The following is a 12,707-nucleotide window of genomic DNA, read 5'->3' as shown; positions in this document are numbered from 1 at the left end:
AGAAGTGAGTTGCAGTAGTCCAGTCGGGAGGAGATGAAGGCATGGATGAGTCTTTCAGCAGCGGGAGGTGTGAGAGAGTGTCTGATTTTGGCAATGTTGCGGAGGTGAAAGAAGGAGGGATTAATGTGCAGGGATTGCTTGTCGGTGCAGACTCAGTGGGCCGAAGGGCCTGTTTCCGTGTTGTATTTCTAAACTAAACTAAATTATTAATCAGCATATCAAGGACCTCTTGTGTTTTGGATAGGTAGTTTTTTTGATAGATCTTGTACATCCTATGTAATTCTACCACAGTGATTCACATGACATTTTTGTCACCCATCTCAATCATGCCCATTCAGCATGACCTTCTAATCCATTCTGCCTCATGATATTAGGTTTATTATTGCGACATGTACCGAGGTACAAGTCAAAAGCTTTTTATTGCATGCACTGCTATCGTCAGATAATGCTTCATTTAGCCAATTTCCATTGCTTTGATACTTATTCCGTTTTTTAAAGGAACCACCTGACTTGAATTTTCTTGATTTGCATTATATTTAAGACATTTGATGTTAATATAAGAAAATAACTATTACTCAATGCCACGCAGTCTTTAATACTGTATAAATACTTGGTCAAATTCCACTGCTGCTTCACATCAATCGTTCATGATAAATATTTAAACCAGTTAGTTCACTTTGAGTGTAAAACATAATAAAATGTTACCAAGAAAATTAAATACATAAAACTTTATAACTTAAAATATACAAAACAAGATTAGTAGGGGGTGGTATTGTGGAAGCTATATACAGTGTATGGAATTTTATGAAGAGATATGTGTTGCCAAGACTTACTGCAGAAATAAATCTCTGTAATGTGAGGAAGTTTGGCTCGGAGCTGATGAGATGGAGAATGAGGTACCTGTACTGACATAAAAGAAGAGGAAGAACTTTCTGCATATTTTGAGCCAGAAAGCTGTCACACCTTTAGACTTTAAACTTTAGAGATACAGCATGTGTAAGGTATTCTTGTCTGAGGTAAGGCTTCGGTGTAACTAGCACAAAAGACACGTCCACACCGGGTTTGTGTTCCAGAGCAAGAGCCCGTTTATTCTGCAATCACTGCCTTTTATCTTGAAGGTCACGACCTCAGTCACGAGGCTCATGCACTAGTTTCTGTTACATACATTACAAAGACATCACAGACATCACATCTCCCCCTTTTCACTTTGATCATACATCTCCCCTTTTCACTTTGTTTATCATCTTCCCTGATATCCACTTTAATCTTACACTCTAGCAAAGGGCCTCTCTCAATTGCCTTCTGCTGCGACTGGGAGACTGGCTCCCACCTCTCGTCTAGTTAGGCTTCTGGGGACTTATTCTGGCATCTAGGAGACGGGCTCCTCTGGCCATTTCTCACCCCTGGGAGACTGGCTCCTCTGACTAGGTTTCTCCTACTTAAAGACCCTTCTGGGAGACTACTGCTGGATTCTGGAAGACGGGCTCCTCTGTCCAGGTTTCTCCCATCTGGGCGTCTGACTACTGATGGTCCATCCACGGCTATCCAGGGTTTTTTACACACTGCTACACGGGGTTCCCCTTTTTATTCCATCAACCAGACTCATACTTAGTTTGGTTGATCACCTCGATGAGGGAGAAGAGAAGAGATAATGAACTGCATGCAGCTGATGAAAACAAGACAAAACATTGATTGCCCCTTAATTAGTATACCCGAATCACCTGTGCAGACAGTACACTAATAACTAATAGAACCCCGTTCTATAGTATTCTTACATTTGTTCTTACATCCATTCCCCCTTTCTCCTGGAAAGAATGTTCCTTTTATCACAATAGTACCGAATGCAGTCTTTTAACTCACAGCACAGTGGCAGTGTATATCAGTGGAAAAGAACAACAGTAACGAATGCAGTCTTTTATCAGGTAAGCAAAACCCATTAGGGAGAGACCCTCTTCTTTTAACATGTCATACAGCATTTTGATATGTTTACAGCATTTCATCATCACTTTTGCAGTGTTTTTACAGCACATCTACATAATTTTCACATTTGTATCTGTGTCTTCGCTTCTTCCGTTGGGACTTCATCTCTCTGCAGGTCCTGCTTCTCTGCCCACCGTTGGCTCTCGGGCTCACCTGGTTGCTGCCATGCCAGTCGCTGTTTCTCCCGTCGGGACTGCACCTGTTGTCGGGGCTTGGTATGCTCCGTGCCGGTTCCGTTTCTCTGTGGGACCGCTCCCGACCTTTTTTTATTTCTCGGGGCCGGTCCCGCTGCTTTTCAGGACCGTTCCCCTGCGTCGGGACTGCACCTCTCTCCACCACTGGCCACTCCAGACCTCCGATACTGCTGCTGGCTCAGCTGTTGCTGCTCATTTCACGACCGGGCTGACACTCCTTCCGGCCGGGCTCACCCTGTTTCGTCGGTCTTGTTCGACGCCGGTAGTGGCTCCATTGTCCTGTTTGAACCTTCTTCTACTACTTCGCTTCCATGGAGGCTTGAGGCTTGCTCTCCTCATGCACAAGTTTCTGTTACATACATTACAAAGACATCACCGACATCACAAGAAACGGGCCCTTCAGCCCACCGAGTCCACACCGACTAGCGATCACCCCGTAGACTAACATTATCCTACACATTAGGGATAATTTACTATTTACACAATCCAATTAACCTACAAACCTGTACGTCTTTGGAGTGTGGGAGGAAACTGGAGCACCTGGAGAAATTCCATGCAGTCACAGGGAGAATGTACAAACTCTGTACAGACGGCCCACAAGATCATGATCGAACCTGGGTCTCTGGTACTGTAAGGCAGCAACTCTACTGATGTGCCACTGTGTCGCCCTTCAGTTAGGTTGGTTAAGAATTCCTAATTGGACAAGGACGGGTCAAAGGAAGTCCGACTTTGCCGATTAAGATGACCTTCTTCTCTGCAGCGATGGAGGATTCTCAGGAGTTACATGGACATTGGGGCCTTAGGTATGGGTCAGCACAGTGTGTGTGTGTGTGGGGGGGGTGGAAGTCACATTAAGTGGCCTGGGAAATTATTGACACCAGGATAAAGTGGTTGTACTGATCACTGTCATCAAAATGTGTGATCATCAGTGCTACTGCCACGGAAATAGACGGAAATCAAAGGCAGTGAAAAAAGTAATTCATGTAAATATTCTGTGCACAGATGGTCCAATTACAAATCACTTTCAAACATGTTACATTTTCTGAAGGCTTGAATCAGTGGGATGTGCCTTTGAAAAGGACATATTTAAACATGAAATATCCTGTGGTGAAGCAGTAGCAACATGATTAACATTGCATTCCCTGTGGATTCCTTCAATTCATGAGTTTAGAATCATTTATGCAGCTTCATACAAGGATGATTCTTTTTTTGGCAATATCTGAATGCCATGTTGGCCATTATGAAATTTAGTTATCCGTTCCACACTATATAAATATATTAATTATTTTCACATTCTGATTCATAGCCTTTTTATCTAAAGACATTGGACTGTTAAAACAGATTAACATGTGTTGAACTAAATTATTTAAATTTTCCATTTTGAGAGCTTGTGGGGGATTATAAGGCCTTGATTAACGCAGAATGCAATGATGGTAACACAAGATCAATATTATGAAATTGAATTACATATTTTAATTTTATTCATAGGCTTGCTTAATTTTCATATGCATTGGAAATGGAACAATGAAATGTTTACTTGCAACAATAACACAACAAATAAATATACAATAATGTCATTAATGCAATAACCCAGCAAACAAATATACAAAATTCAACAATACCATAAATTCTTAATCAGTAATTAATGACATGGTTTTGTTTATTATGGTATTTGGGCAGCACAGTGGCACAGGATAAAGTTCCTGCTTAGTCCAAAGTTTGATCTTAACTATGGGTGCTGTCTGTACGAATTTTGTAGATTCTCCCCATGACCACGTGGGTTTTCCTCGGGTGCTCCCACACTCTAAAGACGTACAGGTTTGTAAGTTAATTGGCTTTGGTAAAAATTGTAAATTGTCCTTAGTGTGTGGCATGTGCTAGTGTAATGGGGATCGCTGGTCGGCATGGACTCCGTGGGCTGAAAGGCCTGTTTCCACGCTGTACCTCTAAACTAAACCAAACTAAATATTTGGTAACCATACTATAGCAGTGCAAAACTGAAGCATGAAGATGCAATCAAAGTCCACAGAAGATCGTTGTTGACGTAGGGTTGTGGTTAGGGTTAGATCTGCTGGTCATTTGCTTCAGGGAATATTTGGTGACTCTTCCTCTTACTAAGCTTAGTTTTCTGAAGTCCAAGTGATCTATCGTTCTCTGTATCCTCAGTGATTTTGTCGTGAGGCTGACAACCTAAGTTTCATACTTTACAAGGAAGTGGATGTTGTATACAGGGACTTTAGTAAAGACTGATCCAGAGATCAAGGGCATCTGGGATCTGTGGAGACTTGATGGATTGGACTCAGATTGGCTCAGCTAAAAAGGACAGTGGATAGAGGTGGAGTGGTTTTATTCTGACTGGAGATCTGTGATGTTCCTCAGGGTCCGTGCTGTGATCTCTGTGGTTTGGGATATTAGCAAGTTTGCAGACACAAACATTGCCAAAGTTGTGGATGGTTAGAAAGATAGTGAAAGGATTCAGAAGTATACAGACCAGCTACAAATATGGGCAGAGAAGTGGCAGATGCAGTTTAATCCAGGCATGTATGAGATGTTGCATTTTGGAAGGTCAAAAGCCAGAGGAAAATATATAGTAAATGGCAAGGCACTTAGAAGCACTGGTGTACAAGATGTACAGAATGATCTTGGGTGCATGTCCATAGGTCCCTGAAAGTAGCAACACAATCCACATATACGATCACCATCTGCTTTGATCTGTCATTTTCAAACCTTACCCTTCCATATCTCTGGTCTCCCCCCCCCCCCCCCCCCCCCCTCAGTCTGAAGAAAGTTCTCAACCGGAAATGTCACCCATTCCTTCTTTCCAGAGATGTTGCCTGTCCCGCTGAGTTACTCCAGCACTTTGTGACTACCTTTGGTGTAAACCAGTATCTGCCATTCCTTCCTACACACCACAAAGAGATAGGCTGGTAAAAAAGACATACAGCATATGTGCTTTCTTAGGTTGGCACGTTGAGTAAAAGAGTCAGGAAGTCATGTTGCAGCTGTATAAACTTTGGTTTGGCCACATTTGGAGCAGTGTATGCAGTTCTGGTCACATTACAGGAAGGATGTAGAAGCTTAGGAGAGGGAGCAGAAGCGAATCACCAGGATACGGGTGTCAAAATCACACAGCAAGTAGAGTTGTTGCCTCGATGCTCCAGCAACCAAGAGTCTCATCCTGATTTCAGGTGCTATCTACAGTATGTGGAGTTTGCAGGTTCTCCCAGTGACCACATAGGTTATTCCCCACACAGTCTGGTTTTCCCCCATAAACCAAATCTGTGTCAGGTTAATTGGTGACTGCAAATGACCCTTACCGAGTAATTGAATTATATAATCTGGGAGGAAACGGTGAGGATATGATGAGAAAAAGATGAACCTCATCCCCTTTGATCTCTTGTTTTCACACCTTACCCTTCTATATCTTTGTATCTCCCTTCCCCTCTCAGTCCGAAGAAGGGTCTCAACCTGAAACACCGATTCCTTCTATCCAGAGATGCTGCCTGTTCCACTGAGTTACTCCAGCTTTTTGTATCTATCTTCGGTGTAAACCAGCATCTGCAGTTATCTCCTACCCCATTTCATCTCTTTGATTTTGGGTGGGCGGAAATGTAATCGGATAATGGTGGAGTTCCAACTTGGAACATGACAGTAAGATAGCTATAATCTCGATTGGATGAGGCTACTGAATCCTAAAGAATATCCAAGAGAGACCCAAACATGTCAAACATCTCCAAATATAGGGACTCATTCTATGTTTTGCTATTACAGATCAATTTCCATTCTGTTTGATTCACAGGTGATCACTTACTCGTCGGGCTATGTGTATGAGAACGTAAGTGCAAAGCAGAGAGGGAGAATCTCCTTTGCAGCAGATTACCTGATGGGTGATGCTTCCATCAAAATTTCTTCCCTGCAGGCGACAGATTCTGGACTGTACACATGCAAAGTGAAAAATGCAGGAGAGTATGATTTGAAATCTGCCATTAATCTTGTGGTCTTAGGTAAGCACCAGGAAAGATATCAATAAGATTATATAGCATATTTAATATGCATATGTTATTTCAATATTAAGGCATTTAATAGTGAACATTTTGGTGAGCTCAAGATTTATGACAAATAACTGGCATGCATTCTTGCTTTGAGTTTGGAACTGAATTATAATTCAGTAGGCCCAAGGGAATTATCTCAATATATAAAATATTTTGAGCACATGTCTCTAATAAAATAAAAACAGCCACACCCCTTTTCCCATTTATAAAATGTTGTTGCTTATTTTCATGTTTTTGTCGCACTTAAGCATCAGCCTTTGGCTTCCTATACTCTATTGTTCATATATTACTAAATCTCTGATCTTGACCGCTTTTGGCCCACTGTGCTGCAATTTCCGACAGAACGACGCCACCTACGGCCGTCATTTTTGGCCACCTCGCTCAGAGCCCCTCTCCGCCTTACGGGTGCGGAGGATTTTTCCCATCGATGAAAAATCAGAGAGATATTAATGTTTAAAAAATATTCACCATTCCCTCTGCTGCCCCTGCTGGAGGTAGGGGGAGGGATTATAACACCAGGAAGTGGTGTACCTCCCTCAGTCTCTGCAAGATGGATGAAGCCAAGGGTCACGTCTCTCTGTGCTTGGAATAACACTGAACAAATGTCTACACAACTGTGAGTACCCTTAATGTGGTTTGAAAATCTAAATATGGTTTGTTTGAAGTAAAAAGGCACTGCCTGCAAATGGTTGTTTGGGTGCTTTGGCTTGAAGTTGAAAGGCACTACTTACTGCAAATGGTGGCTTGGGTGTTTTGCTTGAAGTTGAAAGGCACTACTTACTGCACATGGTGACTTGGGTGCTTTGGCTTGAAGTTGAATTGCACTATTTACTGCAAATGGTGGCTTGGGAGCTTTGGCTTGAAGTTTAAAAAAATCACCATTCTCTCTGCTGCACCTGCTGGGGGGGGGGACTATAAAACCAGGAAGTGGTGTGCCTCACTCTCTGCAAGATGGATGAAGCCAAGGGTCACGTCTCTATGAGCTCTGAATAATACTGAACAAATGTCTGCACAACTGTGTGTACCCTTAATGTGGTTTGAAAATGAAAATATGGTTTGTTTGAAGTAAAAGGCACTACCTGCAAATGGTTGTTCGGGTGCTTTGGCTTGAAGTTGAAAGGCACTACTTATTGTAAATGGTGGCTTGGGTGCTTTGGCTTGAAGTTGAAAGGCACTAATTACTGCAAATGTTGGTGGGTGATTTGGCTTGAAGTTGAAAGGCACTTCTTACTGCAAATGGTGGCTTGGGTGCTTTGGCTTGAAGTTAAAAGGCACTACTGCAAATGCACTTACTTCCTGTTTGCACTGTATATTGATTTAAGATAAAATGCTACCACTTACGGTTGTGATTTTTGGCCATCTTACTCAGTCCCCCCTCCGCTGAGCAGGTGCAGATGCTGGTTGATATTGTGACAGACACAAAGTGCTGGAGCAACTTAACGGGTCGGGCAACTTCTCTGGAGAAAAGGAGCGGGTGATGTTTTGGGTTGGAACCCTTCTTCAGACTGAAAGTTGAAACCCTATTGGGATAAAAGCCTGCATGTCAGGATTAATCTACAGTTAGCGAGGCAGGGATTAATCGGGGATAGTGAACATATCTTTGTTAAGGGGAGATCCAGTGAAACTAATTAGGAGATAACTAAATGTGTCAACGCTGGTGTTGTTGATGTAGTCTCCAGGGAAATCAGTCAAGCCTTTTCTCACATGGAAAACTAGTCCAAATGCTAACAGCTCAAGAGATCAAGGGCATTTTCTGTTTTATTAGGCAGACATAAAAGATCACCTGGCAACGATCAAAGAATAATAAGGGACTTCTTCCTCATAACCTGGCCAACATTTATCTCTTAACCACCTTGATTATGAACAGATTATTTAGTCATTATCTCATTGCTGTTTACTGGACCATGCTGTGATAAAATCTATTCTCAATTTACCTAGATTTTCCACAGTCCACAAAACAAGAATGATAATCACCAATTGGCTATGCAGTACTTGAAAATTACAAGGAGCAAGATCGATTGGAAGTTCTTTAAGTATACAAGGAATTAATTTTCCTCACCTACAGAGGATTCTTGGCAAAAATCAAGGTCAACATGTCAAAATGGATTAACTATATTAATGAGTTCACCAAATGGCTAGATTATTAGTCTGATTTTATATAAATATTTATGAGTGGCACAGTGTTGCAGTTGGTAAAGCCACTCCCTCCCAAAGCCAGAGATTCTGTGTGTGTGTGGAGTTTGCATGTTCTCCTTTGGTGCTACCAGTTTCCTCCCACATTCCAAACTAATGTAGCCTGGTAGGATAGTTGCTCACTGTAAATTGCCAACTACCACTGTGAAAGTCAGTGGTTAAATCTGGGGGAGTTGATGAGAATGTGGAGAGAATTTAAAAAGAAAAAAGTGCCTTTTCAGTGTTGTGATTATCTATGACTAACATTCCGTGAACGTGGGGTGGAGACTGCATTGTGTTGTGAAGCAATTACTGTCAAGAAGTTTCATCCCTTTTTGGCAGCATTAAATGCTGTTTAGTAATGGCAGAGCATTATATACACTATTCTGGATGCTGAATACAACATATTGCCATTATGTTGTAGCAATGGCACAAGTAAACAATACCTTTCCCTGGAGTGCCACCTGCTGATTGTTTAGAGGAAATATCTGCTGCAATTGTTTCCCAACTCCTCTCTGGGCTGAACGAACAGTTTATAAGACATGTGAGCAGAATTAGGCCATTCAGCCCATCCTCTGTCCCTCCATTCAATCATGTCTGACCTACTTTTTCCTCTTAACCCCGTCTTCCAGCCTTCTCTCTGAAACCCTAAAGGGCCTGTCCCACTTGGCCGTCATTTACGCGACAGGCCGGTAGTGACTGACGCGCAACGGTTGCGCGAGTCATCATGCGTCCGCACAGCCGTCTGGAGCGCGTGACGTCATTTGAAGATAGACACAAAATGCAGGAGTAACTCAGCGGGACCGGCAGCATCTCTGGAGAGAAGGAATGGATGATGTTTCTGGTCGAGACTCTCCTTCAGTCTGAAGAAGGGTCTCGACCCGAAAGCCACCCATTGCTTCTCTCTAGAGATGCTGCCGGTCCCGCTGAGTTACTCCTGCATTTTGTGTCTATCTCCAATCGTCTTGGCCCCGCTCTGGGAGTAGGAGTGGGGGCGGATCCGGATCCGCAACGACCGTGAGCCCCAGACCGAGCTCGGCGATCGCTTGCCTGCTTCTGCTGCTGTTGGAAGTGAGATGTTGCGCTGAGCCAGGGTCTTGGGCCTGTCCCACTTTGGCCGTCAGTTACGCAACAGGCCGGTGGCGCACGAAGATTTTGTGCACACTCCTCCACGCCACTCCACACTCCTCCACACCACTCCATGCGCCCATCCCGTGCTACCCACACGCTACCCACACGCTACCCACACGCTAGCAGGTCGCTTAAATGGTGCGTGAATGACGGCCAAGTGGGACAGGCCCTTTACTAATCAAGAACCCATCATTCTCCTCTTTATCAGGTAGTGCTGCATAAATTGGGTATCTTTCTATTAGAGTGAAGGATTAAGAAGCAATTCAAGAAAGGCACTCAAAAATGTCATCCAATCTTCACTGTCCCCACTGACTGCCGAGGCCTGAAGTAGGAAGTTTAGTTAGAACAAATCAAAGATAAAAGTGAGGATTCCCCTTTTCTAGGTTGTGGGAAGATAGAATGCCAGAGCCATAATAGTGGTTGAAGAAGAATCAAAGGGTGAAGGATAACTTAATAACTAATTGTTTATGTTCATAGGTTCAAGGAGCAGACAGGCCATTCAGCCCATCGTCTATTCCACCAATCAAACATGGTTTATCTATCTTTGCCTCTCAACCCCGTTCTCTAGTCTTCATGTTCATAAGTGATAGGAGCATAAATTGGCCAGTCCATTCAACTCCAAGTCTTCTGTCATACTCCATCATGGCTAATCTATCTTTCCCTATCAACCCAATTCTCCTGCCTACTCCCCATAACCCCTGACAACCGTACTAATCAAGAATCGATCTAGCTTTGCCTTAAACATATTAATTGATTTTGCCTCCACTGCATTCTGTGGCAATTAATTCCACAGATTCACCATCCTCTGACTAAAGAAATTCCTTCTCATCTCCTTTTTAAACCTACGTCCTTTTATTTTGAGGTTATGGCATCTGGTCCTGGACTCTACCATGAGTGGAAACATCATCTCCGCACTTGGCGGATGGCGCCAGCAATGGCAGCCTCGCCAACAGTCTGCCTGTCTCTTCCTTCTTTTGTTGTTTGTTTGTATATGTTAAATGTATGTTTTTAGTGTTCTTTAGCTTGTATTATGTGGTGGCTGGAGAGGGGGAAGTTGGAACTTTTTCTAATCCCTTATCTTGACGGAGATGCGATATTTTTCCGTATCGTTTCTCTGTCCGCACTGCAGCCTAACATCGAGGAATTGGCGGCCTTTGCTGGAGAATGATTTCAAGAGCTCCACCACGGGTGCCTGCAGACTTTAAAATCACGGAGCTTGCGATTCCTTTGCCAGGGATCGGTCTCTGATCTCTATCGCGAGTGCCAGCGGACTATACATCATGGAGCTCGCGGTCTCAGAGACCGGCATTTGGAACTCCAAGCTGCAGGAGCTTCGACCGCCCCGACTGCAAATGGTTCAACTGCCCCGGCCACGGGAGAATAAAAGAGGAAGAAGATTGGACTTTATTGCCTCCATCACAGTGAGAAACGTGGGGAATCCGCTGTGGTGGATGTTTATGTTAACTTTTGTGTAGTTGTGTGTTTGGTTGCTTTTTTTTAGTATGGCTGTATGGTGTTTTGAATTTCAATGTGCCTTAATTGATTCATATGACAATAAACTGACCTTGAAAACTTGAACCTTAATTAGGGTGAAGTGAATTTTTAAAACGTCAAACGTCTCAAATTCAATGGCAGTTCACCTGGTCCAAATTTCATGGAGGTGGAAAAGGGTGCAAGCATCCAATCCTTTCCTGTATGACAGGTTGTCCAATTCAATACATTGATGAGATTGGGAACCTCATATTTATCCTGCTCTGTAGTCTTAATCCTCGTTTCCCAGACATCAGGAAAGGCAACAAACTGGGTGTAGCACACCATGAATGTAAAAGCAGAACCTGTGTGGCAGGAGGAGCTGGAGTACACCACCTTCCCTCCATCTGCCTTCCAATAAAGCCGACCGCACTCCCTCACATCGGCAATGGCCAAGCAAAGCCTACAAGATCTGAAATGCGTTTCTCCTAATGCTCTCTGTAGACAAACTGGAGATTCCTGGAGACTCCTTATGTAAGGATAGGGCTTGGTCTGGAGTAATCTCGGCTGAAAGGCATGCCTGTCAATCCATCTGAATTCCCAGTCAGAATTCTGCTCAATAATGATACCCACAGCATGAACAAGAGCTTGGATTTCCAATCAGAAATTCTGTCCATCTGACTTCATTAGATTAGAATGTAAAACAGATTTTATGGTAGGAGATTAAAATATTTTAGAAAGTATAAGAAGGTCTGTGGAAAAGACAGTGTTTGGTCACTAAATACCTTGCATTGAGCTGATAGGGTGTGTGTTACTTGCTGGGTGAGTCATTAAAGAATATTCAAGACTCACTCATCACACAACATATGGCTGTGGGCACTAACAGCTGAATAAATGAAACGAGCTGTTTTGTTTACAATAGTCTCTTTTATTGTCAATGCTGTCAAATACATCTTTAGCTCCTATATCTACTTGGAGAAAAACAAATAATTCACAATAATGAAATTAGCAACTGTTGTATGAACTCCGGAAACTTGGGCAAGTCTGCACAATAGTAATATGTTTGAATCAATCTGTACTCTTGATAGTTTTTATGTGTGACTAAAATAGAGAGAATTGACGACTTCTATCCAAAGCAACATGATGATTAAAGAATGGGACCTCAATTAAAATATCTTTTCTTCTGCTTCAGTTAGACCCTCGAAACCTATGTGCTGGACACAAGGGCAGCTTCTGCAAGGGAATGACATTAAACTTCAGTGTAGGTCGGAAAAAGGCACTGAACCTATCTCCTACAGGTGGCAACATATTTTGGATACTGAGGGACAGCAGACCAAATTTCAAACTCGTTCACACATAGGTTGGTGTTAAATATTTTTACAGACAACTGAATTGTTACCCCATTGCCAGGCAGATTCCAATTTCGAACTGGAGGTCCAATGCTTATACCCACCCTGCACTGGCATGAGCAAGTGAAATTGCACGATGTTTTACTGCACCATAATATATTCCTTAAACCTTTTTACAGTTTCACCCTTTTTGAACGTGGGATGACTTTAGGAATTTTTGGGAAACAAACCCAAAATTAGAATTCTGAAATGAACCCAAAATTAGAATTTTGAACCTAGGACATAGAACAGTATAGTACAGGAATGGCCCTTCGGCCCACAATGTTTGTGCTGAACATGTTGCAGAGTTCAATTGATCT

The 12,707-nt window shown here is 42.8% G+C and overlaps 1 protein-coding gene across 2 annotated transcripts in view; it reads left to right on the top strand.

The window, feature by feature from the left end:
- Positions 1-12,707, top strand: part of LOC129712390 (CXADR-like membrane protein) — an 82,680-nt gene that overhangs the window by 58,030 nt on the left and 11,943 nt on the right. The window contains exons 3-4 of one of the 2 annotated variants that reach the window (XM_055660780.1): positions 5,974-6,178; positions 12,192-12,359. In XM_055660780.1, coding sequence (XP_055516755.1) covers positions 5,974-6,178; positions 12,192-12,359 — 373 coding nt within the window. The remainder of the gene's footprint in view (positions 1-5,973; positions 6,179-12,191; positions 12,360-12,707) is intronic. The other variant, XM_055660781.1, reaches the window with a different exon arrangement.

Source organism: Leucoraja erinacea, chromosome 32, assembly GCF_028641065.1.
Source record: "Leucoraja erinacea ecotype New England chromosome 32, Leri_hhj_1, whole genome shotgun sequence".
In the NCBI taxonomy this organism is placed as follows: Eukaryota; Metazoa; Chordata; class Chondrichthyes; order Rajiformes; family Rajidae; genus Leucoraja; species Leucoraja erinaceus.
This window is presented reverse-complemented; position numbering and strand designations above follow the sequence as displayed.